The following is a 24,200-nucleotide window of genomic DNA, read 5'->3' on the forward strand; positions in this document are numbered from 1 at the left end:
AGCGGGCAGTCTGTCCCGGATCTGGTTAATTGGAGATCGAGATGAGGTAGTGCTGGTAGTGGCTAGGATAATATTAGGTGAATCGATCGTGATATTGCTGTCATTTCTAGTATCAATATCAACGCCAGCGTTACATTATTATTATTATTGTCATTATTGTTATCGGCATCGCTGTTATGATTACTACTACTACTACTACTACTAGCAGCGGCGGCAGTAGTAATATCATTGGTAGTTGCGTTAGTATTTGCAGTGGTAGAGGTGGTATTAGTGATGTTATTATTGCAACTATTAGTAGTAGCGTTTGCAGTCGGAGTGTTAGTAGTAGTATCATTTTCAGTAATGGTAATATAGCCGTTGGTGCTGGTATTAATATTATTGCTAGTCTTATTAGTAGCTGAAGTATAATTATTAGCTGTGTGGTTATAATGTAGTTAGTATTGTTAGTGTCAGAGTGCCTACTAGTGTTTGCGTCGGCTTCAGCTGTGCGCCCATTACCCTCTGAGGTGGGGACTATATTATGTACATTTAAATTGTTTAAAATGGTCAGGCCAGGAGCATTAGATATGTTATTGCTATCGGTGTTAGTGTTTTCATTGTGTAGGAGCCTTAGTAATATGTTACAGCACTTACCTAGCGTACCTAATCGTTTAGATCACCTGTGAACTAAACCCCCATACTTTGTACACACACACACACACCTAATTTCAAGTTTTTAACTTTACACCTTATGTCTCTTTACAATTTAACATTTTCTAATTACAGATTGCTCAAGGATGTCCCCCGGGTGGCGACCACTGCGGACTGCTGGTCGACCCACAACAGATCCTACTTAGGGATGACAGCACACTGGCTGGACCCCAAGACCCGGATGAGACAACACGCCATCCCGGATTGTTCTTGGCTCAGAGGAGATCACACATTTGATGCTTTCACCCAGGCTGTGGTGGACACCCATTAAAAGCTCCATCTGCAAGATAAGGTGACCAGGACCACGACGGACAATGGCAAAAATTTTGTCAAGGCATTTATGCAGTTTGGTACAGAAGTTGAACTCTTGTCAGACATTTCTGAGGTTGCTGCCGATCCGGACGTGGAGTGCATTGAGGATGTGGACGTGGACATGGATCCAGAAGCTGGAGATGTAGACGAAGTTGAGTACATCTCTGTTGATTCTGTCCTTGATGAGTCCAGCGGCCTGGGCCTAAACCTTCCAGTGAACATGAAGTTCGCAGCCCTTCAACTTGGTAACCAGCGTAGATGCCGACAAGGCTCTTGACAGCGTTTCGTTCAAGTCGGCCTACAGGAAGGCCATGTCCAAGACACAGCGGCTGTGGAATCTGCAGAGCCGCAGCACGGTGGCGGCAGACAGCATTCTGGACACATTGAAGAGGAAGCTAGTGTCCCCACAGTACCAGATAGAACTCTGCCTAGCATATGATTTTGTTGTTGTTCTCAACAACTTGTTGGAGAAGAATATGGGAGTTGCCCACAGGGTGATGACACACCTGAAGGTGCAGACCTTCACTGATTCTGATGTTGCCTTCCTGACGGAGTATGCCCAGGTTATGTCTAATGTTGCCAAGGCCTTGGATAAAATCCAAGGGAAGGACTAGGCCTATCTCGAGGGTCTTCTGCCAACTATAGCAGCTACTGTCATGAAATTGAAGGAGGCCAAGTTCAGACATATCCTGTACTGCAGTCCTCTGGTAGGCGTGGTACTGGCAGGCATCACGAAAAGGTTTGGGCTCCTCCCAGAATACCTGGAATACCATCTGACCGCTGCCTTACACCCAACGTTTCGCCTGTTCTGGGTGGAGCAGCATAATAACAGCCAGATAAGCAGAGTAACGAATGCCATGGAGACCGTCATAGAGACTACTCTAATGGAGACCAATGAGGAGGGCAGCAGCACCACCAGCAATGAGGATGAGCAAGATGAATTCTTCGGGAGAGCATGATCCACAGGTCACTGAAGTTCAAGGCGCAGAGCTTGGTGAAGACCTGGCTGGAGGCCGTCTCGAATGAGGTCCTGACTGAATTCGCCTTTTTAGGTGAGCAAGTATTGATCGATCTGCTCACCAAGTATAACACCACCATCCCTTTCAGTGCTGCAGGTGAGCACCTATTCTCTATAGGCAAAGATATTTTGAGGGTCAAGACAGCCACCCTGCCAGATGGTAACTTTGAGAGGCTGATATTTATGAAGGGCAACCAACATCACGTCGAGGCGATGGAGAAGGTCCAGCCAGAGTAGTACAACTTGATCATCATCTGATCTTGGCATACTATACTTTTTTGGAAAGCTCTATGTCTAAGCTACAACATGAAAATTTCAGCTCTCTAGGTCTGTGCTAAGGGTTTTAGAGTCATAAAAAAAACTAAATTCATATGATAAAAGTTAGTGGTTATCAGTTAGCGTTAGCTTCCGCTGATATTTTTTCACCTGTTTAGTGCTTTAGTGTTTGCAAAGCTAACTTTTTTAGCGGATTAGCGGTTAGCAAAGCTAATTTTTTGGTTAGCTGTGCCGACCACTGCATATATATATATATATATATATATATATATATATATATATATATATATATATATATATACATATATATATATATATATATATATATATATATATATATATATATATATATATATATATATATATATATACATATATATATATATATATATATATATATATATATATATATATATATATATATATATATATATATATATATATATATATATATATAAACGTGCCGATATATATATATATATATATATATATATATATGTTAGAAGGTTTGGAGGTGATGTACAGGAATTATATATTAGAAAAAATAATAAGGCACTCAGATATCTGGATGGTTGTACATTTACAGATTTTTATTAATATGTCAAATGTTTTTACAAATTAACGCTTGCATCTATTCTTGTAGATTCTCCAGATTATAAATTAAATCTGGAGAATCTACAAGAACAGATGCAAGCGCTAATTTATAAAAACATGTGACATATTAATTAAAATTTGTAAATGTACAACCATGCAGATATCTGAGTGCCTTATTATTTTTTCTAGTATATATATATATATATATATATATATATATATATATATATATATATATATATATATATGTATATGTATACATACATACACACACACACACACATATATATATATATATATAAACGTGCCAATATATATATATATATATATATATATATATATATATATATATATAAAGGTTACAAACCTCATTAAGGTATTGGAAAATCCTATGAAAGTACTGGTTAGTTACTTATACAAAGAATGTTGAACATTACAGTTAACATTCAACTACAATGTAACTATATGAACCGTGGTTTATATATATTTATTTATTATAAGATAAGAAAATAGATAGATAATTATTAAATTATTATTTATTAATTAAAAAATTGACAAACATCCCTTACAGCTGTAGTGAAGATTGCTTGCCAACATAACGTGGCAGTCCTGGCTTAGGACTAATGTTGGTGTAATTTAGCCCCAGGAGACATCGTCTCCAGCTGGCTATACGACACTATCTGTGTTCTTGTCCAAAAATATAAGGACACAGATCGTGTCGTATAGCCAGCTGGAGACGATGTCTCCTGGGGCTAAATTACACCAACATTAGTCCTAAACAAGGACTGCCACGTTATGTTGGCAAACAATCTTTACTACAAAGTACTGTTGCTGAATATCTCACGTTGTGAGATTTAGAAATAGTAATTTTTTAATCCCTTACAGCTGTTTCAATTCAAGACCTTCAGAAAATTAATTAATAAGATTATTAATAATTTGAAAGTCGAATCTCGTCAGATGTAATTTAAGATATACAAAAAAGGTGTTCAATCCCTGCATGTTGAGGAAACGGCTACAATCTGTTATATATATATATATATATATATCAGTAGCGACTCCGGTACTCGGGCTGTTCGGGCTTAGCCCGAGTATAGATTTAATAAAGTGAGCGTGTATTTGCAAGCTGATTTAATTTCTACCAACACTGACTTCAAGTATGTAATTTCAGCCAATAACTCGAGCTCCTTTTATTGAACCGGTTGCAGTTCACCGTCTAGCGGTCGTCTTAGCAGTGCCCTGTGTCAAAGAATATCAATCGTAGCAGACGTCCTCTCGAAATTATTCACATATGCCTGTCTCGGGCTCAGAAGTTACAGCCCGAATTGTTATCTATTATCGTAAGAATTAAATGTAATTCAGATTCAATGTTTTCTTGAAACAATAAATTTCTACAGAGATTAGGATTTAAATTCCAATCTATGAAAAGTTTCCGTTCTAAAATATTCTTGAAGGAACGAAAAATTACCCAGCAACTCGGGCTAATACGATCGAGCCTGGTAGGTACAAAAGACCAACTGACATCTCTTGTCAAGAGTACAGGCAACAGTCAGATCGCTGGTGTTGTGCACTCCGCTGTCGTTATTTGATTACCATTATTCTGTGTGTCTGAATAGTAAAGATCAGTTGTGTTTTGCAGGATTGTTTTATTTTTACCCTTAACTTTGAAATGGAGAAAGACATAGTGGTAGGTATAGAAATAAGCCATTTGGGGTTATAAACGAAGCAGTAAAACGTGAAATTCTTCGAAAGTCTTATGTGAAATCTGTAATGAGCCAGAGAGACGCTGATGACCTGGAGTCGCCTCTGATGTATATATACACACTAACTGAAATACCAGGCGTTGCCCCAGTTAATGACTCCGAGAATTAACAATAACATCGCAACGAAAAGAACACTCTGAAATTTCGAACTAAAAGCACTTTTTGTAGACCTTTTTTTTTTCTTCTTTTAAGAATACATCTATGTTTGATATCCAAATTCCAAACATATGCAAGTTCAAGTCTGTAAAAATTTGTACACAAATTCAAATCTTTTGAATCCCTTTTCAGTTTCTGCTTAAACATACGCCTTACTCCAACACAAGATTGCAATCCCAAGTGCTAACACGAAACCCTAACGTTAAATGCTAACCCTCTGAGGGGTGAGAAAGAGCGCGATATGAAAGACGTGTGCGCAGAGAGAGAGAGAGAGAGAGAGAGACAGACAGACAGACAGACAGACAGACAGACAGACAGACAGAAAGAGACTGAAAGAGAGACTAAGAGAGAGTGAGGGGAGGGATGAGAAAAAGAATGAGTTTGGTTTAATCACAGAGATAGTTGTAGGATTAAGTTACTTACATTTGTGGGCATTATGTCATAAATGTATGTGTATACATGTTAAAAGAGTAAACCTTTGATCTCAGTCATTCATTTTCTTAAAGGTGACAGCATGTGACATACATATATACATACACACACACACACACACAAACACTATTTTCATTAGTTATTGTCTGTCTGCTATGACTTGGCTTTGTAAACTGACTGAAAGTACAAGCATGTGTGACCTTGAATGACAGCTGTATTAACCTCATCATCCCACTGCCAATCCATATGTGTCATTTACACAACTCTGTTCTCCCCTTCCCTGATATCAGTCACTCTCCCTATGTTACCTCATTTCCCTCACAAACACTCTTGCATCCTTCTCACTTTATCCAAAAATAGCCCACCTTACCATTACAATTTTATAAGTAATATATAAGATATAATACAATAAGAAATAGAAACAGAAAGTCCTTGGTACAGTATTATATATTTGTAAAAATGAATAGAAATGGCTTTTCTAATAATTTTTCCACTTTAATAGTTAGATAGATATTTATTATTGGAAAAATTATCATTATTCATTTTTCAAATATATATATCAGGATAAAATGAACATTAACTCAGTATGACTCACAAGAATGTTTGCCATGTTTTGCCTTCTTGAGTCTTGTCAATGACATGTACCAAGTTATCATATGCTAAGAAGAAATCCCTTTCATTGAAATTGCAGAAACTTTGCTAAGTCAAAAGTAACTAAATATATGCAATTGAAACAGCATTAAATTAAAATAGTCATCTGTGTGCCATACCTAACATATATGCACCACTGAATGTTGAAAATCTGAATTGTCTCAGAGAAAATCTCTTCATAGACATGTTATGTTAAAAAAAAAAAACACTAGGTGAGGTAAATATCATCCCATAAGTGATGTTCTTATGAGTCACAACAAAAACAATGTTGACCACACTCCAATATAACATGTTTATTACAGATTTTCTGTCAAACAAAAACTGCTGTACCATACCTTTCAATATTGTATCTGTTAATTATGGGACATGGAAGTGAATTTTATATAGAGGGTAGAAATGATGAGCATAATGAGCTTCACGTAAATGTTTTAATAGATCCAGAGAAACAAACGCAAAAAAAAAAAAAAGGAAAAAAATCAAGGTTGGTATTGAAATGTCCTTAAAATACACGAAGACGACAATATGTAAATGTTTCAGCCTTTACCAACAATTTCTACTGGAATGTTCAAATTTATTTTTAGCTATCATGTTTTTTTTCTGAGGACAGTTTGGCTGGTTTTACAGACATTTTCTGATAATTCAAACAAATTCTTAGTGTCTGAGATATGAATAAATTTAAACATTCCATTCATTCCTAGATCTGACCAAGCTAGTTCGTAGATGTCACTTTGATGTAACTTGAACAAGTCAAAATACTTTTAAGATAAAAGATAAAAAAAATATATACTTGGGTACTGTCTCTCTCTCTCTCTAGCTACCTATCACTCCCAAAACATTTGAATAAATAAATGTGTGTATATGTATATTTTCAACTTTATTCCATATTACTATATTACACAGCCAATTGTAAACTGTATTCCACAATAATACATGTGCATACATATCCATTTATCCAATATCCAAAAATAAACAACAATAAAAAGAGGAACAAGGAAAGAAAAAGAAAGAAAAAAGGAAGAGAAAAATGAAAAACAAAAATAAAGGAAGAAAAAAGGTAAAAAACCAATGCAACACCAAGTGCCTTAATTGGTTGCATACCACAAGGTTTAACGGAACTTATTGAAGCAAGCCAATATGCTCATGGCATTACCATGAGTGATGGTGAGGTTAAGGCATTGGAACAGCCAAGCACCCTCATGGGTGTCACCTGACACCTCGATGAGGCAAGCTGCCTATGATGACAAGAACTTGCTGTTAGCAGCTCAACCCCTCCAATCATCTCAAACACAAGAGGCTGGAAGGAGTGGTTCACTGCCACGTCCTGATACTTAAGAATTTTGTTCCATTTGACTACAGAAGCAGTGACCCTCCCATTTATCACAGCATCCAGGATGTGAGAAGGAGCAAAGGAGTACCAGATGAGGCATCTACCTCTTGCCCAGGGACAAAGGGTAAGACCATCTGGTCTCTTCCCATTACTGCTGAATAATCCCGCTGGCTCCAGAACTGAGGGGATATTAATCCGAGCCAGGGCCCACTTAATGATTAGACTTAGCTTGGTATGATGAGCAAAACAACCAGCATTTAAGCAGAAAAATAGACCGTGAAGACCTGTGGGATCAAGGGGCCTACCACAGCAACATCTGTCCCCCCATAGTTGTCGGCTCCCACTCTGAGAACGATGGAGATGCGGGCCTCATCTAGACTGAGTAGACCACCAATGTTGACCACAGGCAGGGTGTCAATCCAGTCGCCTGAGAATTTTGCACTAGCAGAAAGTAGGCGACATCTTGAAAATTGATCAGATTAATCAAGGAGAGAGTTGAAAGTGGCACCTGAGTGCAGATTGTCCCATACTCTCTGCTTCAGTCTATCCTCAACTGTAACAAGAACTGACAAACCCAGTTCCCTCCATTGTAACAGAGCTTTATCCATCTCCCTGTTGGAACTAGTCCGTGTTGGAGAGAAGAGGATGTTGACCACCAAAGGGGAGCAAGCATGAATGGAGAAAATAAAACAGGGAAGAGATAGGGACGGGCACATACACAGACTGTTTGGGCAAAACAGACTGGTCTTGGGACTCTGGAGAGAGTCTGACTATGACAAAGCATTCGAGCTTCCTGAGGATTAGGTTGTCAAAGCATTGGAAAGATGATGAGAATCTATAAGAGAGAGAAGGATTAATCTGGAACAATACAATGAATCCCAACATCTAAAAGGTGATGATAACATTCATAAAAACCATTCTTTATCAATTTGGATGTCATTCTATAATATGTGACCATTACAATGGCCCCATAATTTCAAAAGACATACCCATGTCATATTTTTGGATACTAAGATCAGGTCTCAAATTACTGGACCAGGTCATGAAAGTTACAAAGAAAGTTGTAACCTAATTAATTAGAGACAGAGTTAGAGTAGACGAGATGCAGTTTGGTTTTGTGCTGTATAAAAATATTATCTTGTTAATCAAAAAACAGCAACAAAAGTATTTAGTTAAGAGAAAACTTGGCATTTGTTGACCCACGAAATCTTTTGACAGAGTCACTTGCTCTACGATATGATGGTTTCTGAGGAAGCTGAGGATAGATGAGTGGTCAGTGAAAGCTGTAGAAACCATGTGCAGGGTTGCTGCCAGTAAGGTGAGTGTTAACCATGAGTACAATGACAGATTTAATGTGCGGGAAGGCATTCACTAGGATTTGGTTCTCAGTCCCCTCCTATTCATCATTGCACTCCAGGCTATAACAGAGGAATTTAAGACCAACTGCCCCTGGGAACTATGATTTCACTCTCATAGTAGAATCAGTAAAAGAATTGGAAAAGAAATTGCAGGCATGAAATCAAAGCCTGGAATCAAATTATCTTAGAGTTAACTTAGCAAAGACCAAGGTTTTTGTAAGCAAGAAAACAGACAGGACCCTAGCCCCCTCAAATAAATGCTCTTACTCAATATGCTGGAAAGGTGCAAACAGTAATTCCATATAGGGCAATCAGTGCAAACTATGGACACACAAGAAGTACAGTGGAATCACAGGAAGCTTAACGGAGAAAGTAGTTTTTGTTTGTGGAAGATGTGCACATGCCATAAAGTCCAAGGTTACATGAGAAATTGATGTTCTGAAATACTCTAGAGGTTCCCTAGAGGTAATAGATAGTTTCTGTTACCTAGGTGACCAAATTAGCAGTTGAGGAAGTTGTTCTGAAAATATAGTTGCTAGAATAAGAATAGGAAGATGAAAGTTCAGAGAGCTATTATTCCTGTTAGCAACAAAAGGTCTCTTGTTCTTAGTAATTGGCAGATTGTATAATACTTATGTACATACAACGATGCTGCATGGTAATGAGACATGGGCCCTGAATGTAGAGATATGCAAAGAGATGAAGCTAGTATGCTCTGCTGGATGTGCAATATTAGCGTACATGTATGACATAGTGCAAATGTATTGAGAGGAAAGTTAGGCATAAGAGGAATCAGATAAAGTGTGCAAGACTATGCTGGTTTGGTCAAGTGATGCGTATCGATGAGGACAGTTTGATAAAGAACTTAAGGTGTATGGAACTCATGGAAGAGAGAGACCCTGGAAGACATGGGACAAATATTTAGAGGTTGATCTGAAGATGTTGATCCCTATGGAGGAGATGAGAAAGGACTGAGATGATTGGTGATTTGCTGTGCTCAAGAAGATCCACCCAATACAGCAAAAATATCCTAAAACCACTCTGTTATGCTTTTATGTGTGAGGCTCTGTCCCTGCTTCCTCTCTCACCAACTTTCTACAACTCTTATGCCTTGCACATACTTTCTGCTCTATTCTCCTTCTTGAGTCACTCCTAATCTCCAACCTTACCCCTTCTCTGTTCTATATTTCCCACCATCTGCACCCCCACTCTTGGTCATTACTCACTACATTAACCTCTACTTCCATCTGTTTACTCCCCTCTCAAACTCTTATAAAACATCCACTCTTATCCCCTCCCATGATCCACCATCCTTGTCCTCTCTTATGCTCACTTTCATGTTCCATGAAAGTTTGTTCTTACACCCCACTCATGACCTTCCTATTATCTCTTTGAGCCATACATCTCCTCTATAGCAAGACACCTGTGCTTGCCCCTCTATCATACTTTAGCCTTTCAACATCTGGTATACAGACACCCATCTCCACATTCTCCTTTCAAATACTTTCTCGTAATAATGGTAGTTTTTTCCTTTTTCTCTGTTCTTTTCTGTCTTGCAGGTTACATAGCAACTTCATTAGAGCCAGAGGCATGAAAAAAAAGCTTCTGGTACATTCTATAAAGTGTTTGGTATGAGAAAGGGCATCCAGCTGTATAAATCATGCCAAAGATGACACTGGAGCTTAATGCAGCCCTGCATTAAGCAGTTCCTGGTTAAACCATCCTACCCATGCCAGCATGGAAAGCGGACGTTAAATGATGATGATAACATCATCATTCGTAGCTGAAGTTTGCTCAACATATCAAAAACTGAGATTAATAAATATTTAATTGATTATCAAACACATTATAGAGGTGCGAGGGGTGCTTGAAGACACCTAATTATGAGCAAGTTATACTCTCTTCAAACCTATAAAAAGGGTTTTATTTCTTTCTGGTCCCCCATAGCAAGAAATGAAAAATATTCATTGTAGCTTTATTTTGTTGGTAGAGATTTAAATCACCATTTAACATCCACTCTCCATGCTGGCATTGTTGCTTTACATTGTTACACAGAGATTTAAAAATTTCCAGCTTCCTAAGTGTAGCAAGATCTTTTGTATGCAAAGTTGGGATGGAATGGAAAGCCTATGGCATGACTGTTTCAACTGTTTCGAAGACAAAAAAGAAAAAAAATCTAAACATTCTCACATTATATAGATGCCACAGTATCTCAGGTGTTAGACTGCATTATCAGATCTATGATGCACAAGGACATTTGATACAAGTCATAAATACTGAGGAGAGGCCAATTCATGTCTGCAAAAACATGTTAACTTTTTGATCCATGCCAAGCAATTACTTAACAAAGTTCAAACTTTCATGAACATTGCTTGTTTTGGCCAATCATCACCACCAGTTATTTTAAGCATCTTAGCAGTAACTCCTGATGGCCCAGGAATTTTCCTTCTCTTCACTTTCTTAATTTATCTGTCATACTACTATAATTCAAGGTAGCTGGTCCCCCAGTCAGGTTCACACTTTGAAAGATCTCGCTCACCCATACATTCTTCACATTTGGTAGCCTTTCAAAGTAGCACTTTTATTCCTCTTTCTTTTCAGAATCGCTAAGTACAAGTATACCATTATCCATCTGTACACATTTCTCTCACACATTTCAAATCTCTCTAACATACTGACTTTCAGCTTGGAACATTTCATGCCTCTGGTTTTCATGTTGTAGAACATTGGCAAGCCTCTTCTTTTCTTCTTCTTCTCTTGCTAAATATACCTGCTACCTAGCTTCTCTTCTATCTACTTGGTATAATTCTCAGCTACCGCCATTCTTCCAATCCTTCTAAACCTGTCTCTGCTTGTATGACTCTGTCTCCTTTACTGTTTTATATCTAGGTCTCACCCTTGGTCTGACTGGAACTTTGTACCAGCTACGACCCTCTGCAGGTTCTTCTGTAAGAACTTCTAGTTTTTCTCTATGTTATATTCCTCATTCCACTCCTCTTTTTCATGAAAGGTCTCAAGTAGGTTGTCTCTAAACCTCTATCTGTTTGATAGATTGTTAAGCTTCCATATCTTCCTTTTCCAAACTAGTTTACCTCTCTTGAGTCCTTCTAACCTTAAGTCTGAAGTCACTAACAACTAAGCTATGTTGGGGGATACATTTTTCACCAAGGAAGGACTTTGCATTTATGAGTGTCATAGTTTTCAAATTCACTAATGAAGTATTTGCTAGACCATGGGCTATATTCAGTGACAACAGCACAAGTGTCATGTGTTGGAAATTAAATCTTAATGGCAGATGTTGTTCTGTGTGTGCATATGGGTTGGGTAAACTGGTTACTACAACAAATGGAGAAGTAGTAGGGGTGGGGCACCATATGTTAAGATTTACTGCATTACTTTACAAGAACTATATCAGCAAAGCAAATGACCTTCTCTAAATGCATTAAAAACACTATAACATATTCAGAACACTATTTCAGAAAATTATCTCCGTTCCCAAGACAAATTTAGGTGGAGCAGAATGAGTAAAACAAAATAAGGTAAATTTGCCTCTTCAATACCCTAGAATTACATTAGAAAAAGATCTCATATGCATCAATATCCATCCCTAGACATCAGAAATGCAGCAAAAAATTTTAAATATCTAGGTTAAATGAGAGGATCATGAGAAAATGTCACATTATATGAAATTAATGAAACTTGACAGAATCTGAAAACTCAACATAAAATATCCTCTGTAACTTCTCCACGATCTGCTGGAGTTGCTCTCTTCCTGATAAATTCACACAGCATGCAGTAAAAGGAAGAAATTAATGAAATTAGTTATTACTCATTTTGCCCCACTTAAGACTTTGATTTTTGAAAATTGAAAATTATCAAATTAGACATTAGGGAGAAAAATTTGGCTCGGAATCCAACAGAAAAAAGAATATTGATTGTTAAGCACCAAAACCTATCCAGATGTTTTATTAGCAACCTCAGTTACGATCGGGTCAAAGTAGAGGAAAAATTTCTTGAGAAACAAAGTACCTATCACCTGACTATGTACCAAATTTTATCAACTTCAACAACAACAACTACTATGTCTACCTAATCTTACTCCTAAAGATGATGCAACAGCACAAAATGACGCAATCATCGCAATGTAATGGTTTCAAACAGAGAGCGAGAAAATAAATCAGAAATAATTTATTTTTGCCCTGCCCTTTACTCAATACATACGACAAACTTCTGCAGCTTCCAAATTTTCCTATGCAGTTTTTCGTTAACCCTAGGCTATCTTAAAAGACACCGTCGCAGCGTTCAGTGTGCATAGTCTGAACCGTAATAACAGATGTATGTGTGCGCGTGTTTGCATACATGAAGGTGTTGATCCCAAGCGAGTTACTTTACAAGAGGAGGTAATAAATAGCAAGAGCTGCTTCCCTTGGAAAGGGAAATAACTCTGGCTTAGCAAGAGAGAGAAAGAGAGACAAGGAGTAAGGTGAAAGACGAGCAACAAATGAAGTTGAAATAGTTGTATGTATGACAGAAGGATTGAGAGTAAAAGGCAGAGGGAGGAGGAAAGTACATGTGTAAGGACCCTGTTCAGTCTGTTGATGCATATATGCCATACCTACATAAGTGTGCCTCACCGACTTTGCATTCTCATAACTTGCAGAAAATAAATATTCTTTAATGAAATTGTGGTGTTATGGGCTGTGATGAGCTGTGTTGTTGGTGGAGAGAAATGAAGCAAACGGAAGTAAAGCCAGACCGGAAGTCGGCTACATGCGGTCAACAGCGAGCACGTGGGGTCAGTTCGAAGACAGACGGCTTACGGAAAAGACGTGTTTTTATCTGGAGCGCTCGTTTACTCCGCCACGGTCGACAAGGTAAGGTCCCAGTGTTTCATTCTGCCTTTTGCTTCTTGTTGGGCACTATCATGCTATTAGCTGTCAGAAGTGAAAGTGCTCACTACTAGTGAAGTATCTGTCTGTCTGTCTGCCTGCCTGTTGCTGGCCTGTCGATTCTTTGGCTACTGACAGCTAATACCATGACTGGCCGGAGCGAGCTATATGTCTGTCTGTCTGTCTCTCTCTCTATCTATCTATCTATCTATCTATTACTCGAAAGTTATTGGAACAAATTCGACACCTATATCCATGCGTTTGAAAACACAACACAGAGTATAAGGGTACTCGCGTCCGCGCTAGCTAGTCGTGAGAGGTCGATCCTATTATTTTTAAACTTCAAACTTCATTTGTTTTCTATTTTGATAAATTCTCTCTGTTGAAAATTATATTTTTATATTTTAAATAATTTGCAATTTCAGGAAATATGTTTTTATATTAAATTTGTGTTTTCTAATAAGGTGGACGAGTGATTGATAGATAGATAGATAGATAGTAGATAGATATCAGTAAGTAAGTAAGCCAATAGCTCGCTCCGGCCAGTCATGGTATTAGCTGTCAGTAGCCAAAGAATCAACTCAAACCAGCAACAGACAGGCAGACACTTCATTAGCAGTGAGCACTTTCACTTCTGACAGCTAATAGCATGATAGTGCCTCTTGTTGTCTTTTTCCTCCATCACACGACAAGCTATTTCGGCCCATAAAAAAAAAAAAAAAAAAAATTATGAGTGTAGTCCGGATTTCGGATCTTTTTGGTTTGACGGACAACACTAGTTTTCTTAACGAAACACTTTCAAACTTGGGATACTGGTAGAATGTGTCATATAAAACATCTTTTTCTCTTAGCCTTCTTAACAAAAATTTGTTCTTAATAAATTATTTCATGTTAAAGTTGTCGTATTTCTTTAATTTCAACCAATCACTGACGTCTATTCAGCTGAATACAGTTACTGCTCTTTTTATAAACAATAATTTTTACCGGTGTGAAGAGTGTTATTCCCTGTTTAATTATATCATTATTCCCTAGTAAGGGTTTAGGGTTATGGGTGAGGTTATGGCAAAAATAATCATAACCCTAACCGTAATCCTAAAACTAACCCTAACTCTAAAACCCGAACCCTAACCCTAAAGCTAAAACCAGTACAAACGCACGAACGATGTCATAAATAAGAGTAACACGTGTAGTTGCTGTTGACAAACAACCGCACTAATTTTATTCAAGGGAAAAGATCCCATGACACCGTTGTTTACATTCCACGCCATTAATTGTTTTCACCTCAATAGACGTCAGTGATTGGTTGAAATTACCGAAATACGACAACTTTTTACATGAAATAACTTCGAATATAACATTTTTTATCTGTTCTATTATACAAAATATACATGTATACGAAGTTTGAAAGTGTTTCGGTACCAAAAACACTACATAAAACATTAATGAAAAATGTTGCCCGTCAAACCAAAAAGATCCCAGATTTCTAACTATGTAATTAAACCGTTTTGCGGTGACACGGACGTGGTCACGTGGCTAAAAAAGATGAAGCTGGTTGCAAAGCTCCACGGGATAGGCGACTTAGCAAGCTTTTTACCGCTGTACTAAGATGGCCCGGCGTTGGCACTATTCTTAGAGAGGGACCAACTTAGCGCGGAAAAAATAGAAATCCGCTTGATGGAGGCCTTTGCAGAAGGAATGCTTGAAGCATACGCTCGCCTGGGGAAAGCAAAGTGGACTGGCGAACAGGTCGACGTGTTTGCCAACGAACTCAGGAGATTGGCTAAACTGGCGGGGTACGAGGGAGAATCGCTAGATCGGACAGTTAAGTTGGCGTTTGTGACTGGTTTTCCTGATAACATGTCGGTCGAATTGCAGAAACTGCCGAATGTGAACTCCATGGCGATGGCGGATATTATAACGCGTGCTCGCGTGCTAGTTTCGTGTTGTAGATCGACGCCGTTGGCTGCAACAGCAAAAGGTGGCCGACCAAGGAGTAGCGCAGAGGGGTCGAACAAGGAATGTGTGCGACCGTTCAAAGGACAGTGTTTCCGGTGTCAGGGCCCGCACATGGTGCGAGACTGCAAGTTACCCAAGCCTTTTTACTCGCAGAAAAATCAGCATTTTAAACAATATATTTGAAGTCTTTTGTTTTCTTTTCTCAGCACTTACAGATTAATGAGAATATGCTGACCTTTTGAACGTTCTCCGGTCGTTGAAGGTCTAGTCCAGTGTTTCCCTAACTTTTTGCGTCAAATTGCAATATCGCCCACCTATCAGCCAAAAAATGCTCCATCGCCCACCTGTGTAAAAAAAAATCCTAACACAACCGCTCCCAACACAAAATCCCCTAGGAAAACACCCCCTTGTATCATCTGACACATACACTATATCGTAGACTCATTGCCCTGTTGGTGCCGTTTGGACTAAATATGTGGTTGTTTACAAATCCCTTGTTGTGGGTTTAGTTTTGCCATTAGTGTGAATAAAATTCTAACATTAACTCTATATTATGCAGACAGATTAACTTCTGGAAACTTGCGCTTTCTTTTACACTGATTTTCATTTTCCCCAAATGAACCATTGATCAGAACTACCGATGCAAAAATAATTAATGATTGTACTATAAAGGAAAAGAATACAACTTTTTAATGAGAACCATGTGTCTCGTGTGATGCAGCTAGTGCAGATATATTTGATTTCAAACTTGTCAACTTTAACTGCTAGTCTCCTCGTTGTATCACATCCAGTTCAATTCTTTTATGGGAAAGTAAAGTTCCAACATGGTTAAAACAAGATTTAACCAGGTATGAGGTAGGGAAAGCAAACAAAAGTAATTTCAGATGTTTCCAGAGATCGGGGTAGGAATTCAATATACTGTAATGGTACCACAAACCTTCTTTGCCATTACGGCGATATCGCATTGTGGCGTCATTGTCATCTTGTAATTCTATCAATTCCCCATGAACGTCATCCTCGCAATTGACTGCATCAACCTCAAACGGATTGCTATACTAATTTGGAATATTCAGCACAATAACATCTTGAAATTGCTCCACCATGTTATCGTGCAAAGAATCAAGTTGTGAAAATTGAAGGAACTGACGTTTTGAGAGGTTAATCTTATACGGAACCAATTTCAAAGTAAAGGTAGTGATAAATAATTTACAATCAATGAGAGTTTTTCTGTTTCCTTGAAATAACTTATTCAAATCATTTAATTTTGTGAATATATCACATAGAAAAAAGATATCATACTATAGGAAAGTTGGTTATATATCATTAGATATATACCTGACTTTCCTATATAAAATTAAGAATATAACGGAACACTGAACTCCAGACTATCAACTTAAACAACATTTATTCAGGTGGTAAATATATACATCTTTAGCTCTTGTTGTTACAGCTTCTGTGTGTGTGAGCATAGTTGTTGGGACGTGGGTATGTAGATGTAAGCGAGCTGTCGAGCGTAAGTTCGAAAGATGAAGAGAGACAGCTAAACACGTAAAGAGACTGTCTCCAGAGTTGGAATGTTGGAGACACTGCTTGACACGTCCATGCTCATGGCCGGCCGACCGAGAAAGAGATAGAATAGAAGCGGGAACGCTTGCTTGTTTAATTCCACGCATGCGCACGGCGTTACTACAGGGCTCCCTTGCCAGTGCGAAAACGCACGATAATATGAAATCTGTTAGAACGCCTGAGGCAGGATGGCCACTGAAAACCACCCACAAGATGTAGCACAAAACACACACAAAGAAAAATCAAAGAAATGAATGTGCACTCGTGAGAACATGCATGCAATGTACAAATGAAAGAAAGTGTGTGAGAAAAAACACAGAACATAGTAAAAGTGTCTGTAGAGAAAAAATCCAGTTCGTACAAGAGTCCCACAAGGAGATAGAATGTCCGTACTCAGGAAGTCGTGGTCAGTTGTGACCGGTTACCTGGTACGGAATATTCTATGAAAGTTACACAAGGAAAATTTGGTCTGTTGATCGTGAGTGGAAACATCCACTCTAACAGAGTCGACAAAACCGAGTGTGTTGATATGGTGTGTCCCTGGTGGTGGGGTTGTTGGCGCACGACATTGTGGTAGACAGTACATTGATGGTGAAGACGTCGGTGCAGGAACTGTAATATAGCTGTGTTCTGTATGTGTGGTGGTAATGATGTTGACAGTGGTAACTTGGCGACGTCGTGGGGAATGCTTGTAGTTGGTAGTAGTAATTGTTGTCGTCACGGTGGTAATCTTGGTTGAACGAAGCTGGTGGCGAAAAGGCTGTTTGGTGATGAGTGTTTGAAAAGGTACGCTTTTACAGACGATCGACAGACAAATCTCTGTATGACCATTAGCGAAAACCTCGAAGAAAAATTTTCTTAACCCAAGATGAAAGAACGACCATGCGAACTCAAAAGGAGAAATGGTGACGAATGGAAAAACAGAGGACTCCTTTTATTTAAACGTGTCACACGGTCGAACACCAAAATATATATCAAAGATGATATACAAGTAATTATGTTATACTACGGTAACATAGATTTCGTAAATACCAGTAATGAGACGATAGAATGAATAACAAGAGTTATTTAGTGTGGCATAAAAGATGTATGTGTATGTGAGAGTGTGAATGCGACATATAAGAACATAATAAAAAAAAGAGGCCGTCTATATGTATGTGAGATATCACAGCAGTTAGAAAGTCAGTACACGTGAGAGTTTTATACCAAGTTCTTTGAGTACACAATTGGAAAGTCGCAGGCTGTAATTCTTGTCTGTTTATCGTGAGTGGAAACTACCAATCTAACAGAGGCAAGTAAAAACCGCGCTTGTTGATGTTGGTAATACGTAGTAAGTCGTGTTGACTATGGTTGGAGATGTTGGTGGCGTAGTAATTGTAGAATCGTGTTGGTCATGACGATGATGCTGGTTAGTAGTTCAGTCTCCATGGCCGCATTTGTTCTTTAGTCGGGTTCACCAGTTATAAGTTGGTAGTCCAGAGTCCATGCTGCGTTTGTTTCTTCGTCGGGGGTCACCACTTTATAGAAAGTGGGTTATTGCAGCTCAGCGGGCTGCGTTTGTTTCTTCGTCGGGGGTCACCACTTTATAGAAAGTGGGTTATTGCAGCTCAGCGGGCTGCGTTTGTTTCTTCGTCGGGGGTCACCACTTTATAGAAAGTGGGTTATTGCAGCTCAGCGGGCTGCGTGTTCGAATCACGTTGGGGGTCACCAGTATAGGAAAGTTGGTTATACATCATTAGATGTATACCTGACTTTCCTATATAAAATTAGAAATATAACGGAACGCTGAACTCCAGACTATCAACTTAAACAACATTTATTCAGGTGGTAAATATATACATCTTTAGCTCTTGTTGTTACAGCTTCTGTGTGTGTGAGCATAGTTGTTGGGACGTTGTTATGTAGATGTAAGCGAGCTGTCGAGCGTAAGTCCATGCTCTATTGCTGGCCAGCAAGAAAGAGACTGTCTCCAGAGTTGGAATGTTGGAGACACTGCTTGACACGTCCATGCTCATGGCCGGCCGACCGAGAAAGAGTGAATTGAGCGGGAACGCTTGCTTGTTTAATTCCACGCATGCGTGAGACTACGCATGCGCACGGTGTTACTACAATACCTTGCAGCCATCAATGGAATATCTTCAAAGAAAGATATGATTATATAAAACAGTTTAACAAGGCGTAAAACACATTTTCCTTTTGACAGCCACCGCACTTCGGTATGGTATAAGAGTTTAATATGGTCCCCATTATCTCTCAGACAGAGTTGACGGAAAATTCAATCGGACTAGGGACTGGACTTCAATTTGTTCAGTCTTGGTAACTAACTGTAGAGCATCATTCAATCTACTGTTCGTATTTTTCCCACTAAATGCTGCCGGTGTGCTAAGCAATGAACAGTTAGTATCTGGCGCACGCTTTAGGAGAAATGAAAAACTTCTGTATCTTCCTATCATCGAAAGGACTCCATCAGATGCACAGGCAAAAATATTACTGAGATATTATGATATATTAGGGAAGACTTGAGAGTGTGAAAAATAGTTGCACCTTTTGAATCAAGCAGCGATTTCTCTGTGAACAGCATTTCCTCACAAGGTTGAAGGTCTTCGCTAAAATATCGGACATATACCATCATCAAACATTGATTGTCCACGACAGTTGACTCACCTACTTGTATAGAAAATTCAGAATGCTGGAGAATATCAATGAGTTGATGCTTGACATCGTTGGCCATTTCATCGATGTGTCAAGAAATTTGTGTTATTACTAAGTGGGATCTCCTTCATAATGTTATCAGGTTTTTCGTGCATAACGGCTGACAAAACCTCTTCGATAACCGGGCAAAGTAATGTTTCTCCAATTGTGTGAGACTTCCCAGACTTAGCAACAAGCGATGCAATGTTGTACGATGCAAACAACTCATCATTCTCCTGTTTACTAGTTTCCTGGAGTAGCGTGTTGAATGTTTGTACTTGCTTTTTGAAAGAGGAGTTCAGTTGCAAAAAGTGTGATAACGGCTTGTCCTTCTTGTCAGAATGCTTTGCATCAAAGTGATGCTTCAAGCGTGAAGGTTTCATTGCTTCGTTGGTCAATGTTTGATGGCAAAGAAGGCATTTTGGTAACTGACAGTTCTGAGGAGAGAGAATAAATCCAAACGATAAATAATCACTACTGTACTGTCGACAAATTTTCTAGATTGGAGGCATCAGTGAAGTGAAAATGGGAAAACGAATTTCTATAGACGGCATCAGAAAGGCAATATGGTATTCCCAAAGAGAAGAAAAAGTAAATAGAGCAGTCAGATGACACGTCTTTACTGGAGCAAATTTGGATCTAGTTCGTTTGGCTGCCAGCATTTCAAAAATTAAAGTTTATCGAAAATTTTAGAATCTAGCACATTAATGTACCTTTCCAAGCTAAGTTGCTGGAGTTATTCAACTTTTTCCGGAAAAATGTTTTTAAAAAGTTATAGAGGTTTAAAGTTTGATCATTTTCACCCAGTCAAGAAACACGATTTCAAAGCTGTCATTTTGTGCGTGACTGCACATTTTGTCAACATCCTGAAAATAGCACTTCTGTTTTGGCATGAAACCACAGAATTATGCATGACATATAGCCGCTCATAACTTTTTTTGTTGTTCAGAGTTTTCAGAAAACTTTTGAAAATTTGAATTCTATACGCGGGACTTCATACGATTATGCCAAAAGAAAAAATTGTGGTGGAGTGTGATTTAGGCCTATTTTAGCACACATGACAACCATCTCAATGACTGCGACGAAAATATTCGATCAATAAACAAGTCCGCTTTTTTTTATACAAAGGGACGTTTTATGCGGGTAGACAAATCCATAAAAGTGCATCCTTATTCTAGGCATACCTAGATAACAGTAAATGCAGACTTAATTTCTAAAAATTCATTGTCACCCACAAAATGTTCATATCGCCCATCAAAATCTCAAATCGCCCACTATTTTTTAGAAAATCGCCTACTTTGGGAAGCTATGGTCTAGTCATTCAAACGTACTTCTTATCGTTTTTATGTTTCTACACATTTCTTGAAGTAAATGCTTTCCCTTTAGTTAGAATTAAGACAATATGTACATTGAGTAGTAAAGAGTTTTGTGTTCAGTTATTTTATTCTACTTATTTATTTTCGATTGAATATATTTTGTTTACGTAAAAATGGATCTAGTTTTTTTCATTCGCAAAGATATGGATTTTTTAAAAGACAGTAAAAAATCTGAAAATCAACTATAATAATGTAGCCTTCCAGTCTCATTGCTTTGAAAGTTTGATGTTGTGGAGAAAAAAAAAATAGAGAGAAAAGTTACAGAGGCTTAAAATTCGAAAAAGACTGTGTTTTTAGCCAATAGCGAGACAGAAATTTTCTGTTTAGCGGAGCGGTGTCAACTTTAAGTACCCTGTGAAATTTAGAGTTTAGCATCTGACCTGTTCGTTGTAGGTTTCTAAATAAACAGAAATACCTAATAAAATCAACATGTATCATCTTACTGTTTCTTTTATCTCTTCATTGATTGAATGGTTTTAATATATTTTTTTAATTTGTAATATTAATATATTTGTCTGCATGTGTTTAGTTTATGTATATTTTAGTATTATGATTACCTGTCATGTATTTGTGTACATCATTAATATATATATGTGTGTGTGTGTGTGAAGTTGAGTAAAGTTTTCATGCTTGGATTTGTAAACTACGATAATAACTCTGGTCCAAAGAATTTGTCCAAAGAAAAAGAATACCTGTATCTTATAATATCTTTTTGCGAAATGCTCTTAATTAGCAATGCACCTTTAATGCTGAATCACTGATTATATTTACAATAATTAATGTTGGGAGAAGTCACCTTAATTTGCAATAAAAATACTTTTAAAAAAATGAAGGTAATAAGAAATATTTCAAGAACCCAAATGTTAAAAAGTCAATGTTATGTTGGAAGAAATACACCCCCACACACATTTATTTCCAAACTTAATTTCTCGGTGGGTGGGAAAAAATTATTTTGGATGGAAGAAGTAAAAAGTGGAGAGAAGAGGTCACTCATGAGTTTGTTTGATTTTCACATGCGCACGATAAAGAAAACTATATTTCAACAACTTATAAATATTTTCTACCATGAACAATATATATGTAACGGTTGATGTTTTTGTGTTGTGTAGTCGATGTGTCACCCATTGTAATGATAAGTATTATTTACCAATTGTACTGGTTATAAGATGAAGATGATCAACATTTTTATAAGAAAAGTTTATTTACCGTTACTTTATGTGTTGCCATACCACGACGGGTAGGTTAGTGTAATAGCATAACAGTTTGTATGTAAAGCATGCAAGGTAAAGAATTTCGGCCTGTATCTGTATGTATACTTTTTCTTTGATATTTACAACGAATTCGTGTTGTATGTGCATTACATACAGATGTGTGTGGGTGTGTGTCAAGAGAGTTTGTTGGAGATTTGGCTGTTATTTCAGTACTCATATTTTTTGTAAATGCTCTTTCAAGTTTCATTTTGTAGGAAAAAAAAAGATAAAAATAACACCATGATCTTTACCTCTGCCGCTGATTGAATATAAGAAGGCTGTTTTTCCTGAGACGTATATTAAACAACACGCAAACGTTTGTACTTCGTGCAAGTTTGTGCTCAATAATATAAACAGGTATAGATAGCCAACCAAGTTGGGGGCCGGCTTAGTATTTAAAATACTAACATACAGAAAAATACTAACACAAAAGAACGACAGAAAAATACTAACACACAGAAGCATAGAAAAATATGTAATATACTGACAGAAAAATTAAAACAAAATATGCGGGTGAAAAGAACCACAACGCCACGTGTGGTTGTCATGGTAACAAGCTGCTAATGTCACGCTGTCTGTTGATTGGCTAAAATTACCCGAATTTCCTAACTTTAATGCCAGATAACATCAGATTCTTTAATTTACAAGATAAAGTAATTGGTTGATCGTAATCCAAATTCAGAGTTGCATCAATACACCAAAATTGAAAGCGATCTGAGCAAAATTAAGAGGAGCTCGTTTTGCAAATAAGAAAGACTAGATCCCTTAAAAATTGGAATTTTGGAAAATAAATTCCTTTTTTTACAACCGTGATTTCCGTTTTTGTTTACGTGAAATTATAATTTTTTTTTAACATTTGGCTATTACTAGCATGTGGAGAAACCTTCTAGGCTTAACTTCATGCGCTGGTTGAAAATCATTGAAAAAAATTCTGGGGTCGATATATTCGACTAAAAATTTCTCAAGGTGGTGCCCCAGCTTGGCCGCAGTCTAATGACAGCAACTAGTAAAAAGGAAACAAAAATAAACGAAATATATCACAGCCATCTAAAAATTCTTCAAGGTGGTGCCCCAGCCTGGCCAGCCGCAATCTAATAATTGCAACAAGTAAAAAAAAAAATTCTGGGATCGATACGTTCAACTAAAAATTCTTCAAGGCAGTACCCCATCATGGCCACAATCTAATGACTGAAACAAGTAAAAGGTAAAAAGCAAGTAAAAAAGAAATATATTCTAGGGTCGATACATTCAACTAAAAATTCTAAATAACTAAAAATAACCGAAAAATATAACCTTGTGGCTTTTGTCCGGATCCCAAGCTGAATATGTTATATAGGTAAAAATAAATGAAATTGAAACTTTGGTTATTGTTTACTACATCTTGACCCGGAAATGAAAATCCCCCCAAAATACTGGAATGGGTGTAAAACAATGTGTTGGAAACAGATATGAAAAAAAAAAAATTGTGCAAAAAGCAACGGGAGGGTGGGGAGAGGACATCGGAAAATTCACAAGATCCAAGTTTTTCCCTCATAACTATATGTGTGTGTGTGTGTGAGTGAGTGTGTGTATATATATGTATATGTGTGTGTATATGTATGTATATATATATGTGTGTGCATATATATGTGTGTATATATATGTGTGTGTGTTTATGTATATATATATATATATATGTATATATACATGTATGGATATAATATATGTAAATATATAATATATATATATCTATTGCTCTATATATATATAGATAGAGAGAGAGAGAGAGAGAGAAAGTAATGACGAGTGAATGAGAATAACGACGAAAGGGTTAAAAATGGGTAGAAATAAACACTACGTAGTGTAGTAGTAGTACTACGCTAGGGTATCTGTAGAAAGTTGAATGTGATTTCGGAATA

At 37.6% G+C, this 24,200-nt stretch overlaps 1 protein-coding gene and 1 pseudogene across 1 annotated transcript in view; both read left to right on the top strand.

Moving 5' to 3' along the window:
* The first annotated feature begins 838 nt into the window (after positions 1-838).
* On the top strand, positions 839-1,616 carry LOC149134675 (uncharacterized; annotated as a pseudogene).
* An 11,427-nt stretch (positions 1,617-13,043) lies between these two features.
* The window catches only part of LOC106876155 (PHD finger protein 24), a 58,588-nt gene continuing 47,431 nt past the window's right edge, over positions 13,044-24,200 (top strand). Inside the window, exon 1 of the mRNA XM_014924581.3 lies at positions 13,044-13,448. Within this exon, the coding sequence (XP_014780067.1) occupies positions 13,345-13,448 (104 nt within the window). The 5' untranslated portion in view covers positions 13,044-13,344. The remainder of the gene's footprint in view (positions 13,449-24,200) is intronic.

The sequence above is a fragment of the Octopus bimaculoides genome, chromosome 7, assembly GCF_046866305.1.
Source record: "Octopus bimaculoides isolate indiv1 chromosome 7, ASM4686630v1, whole genome shotgun sequence".
Taxonomy (NCBI): Eukaryota; Metazoa; Mollusca; class Cephalopoda; order Octopoda; family Octopodidae; genus Octopus; species Octopus bimaculoides.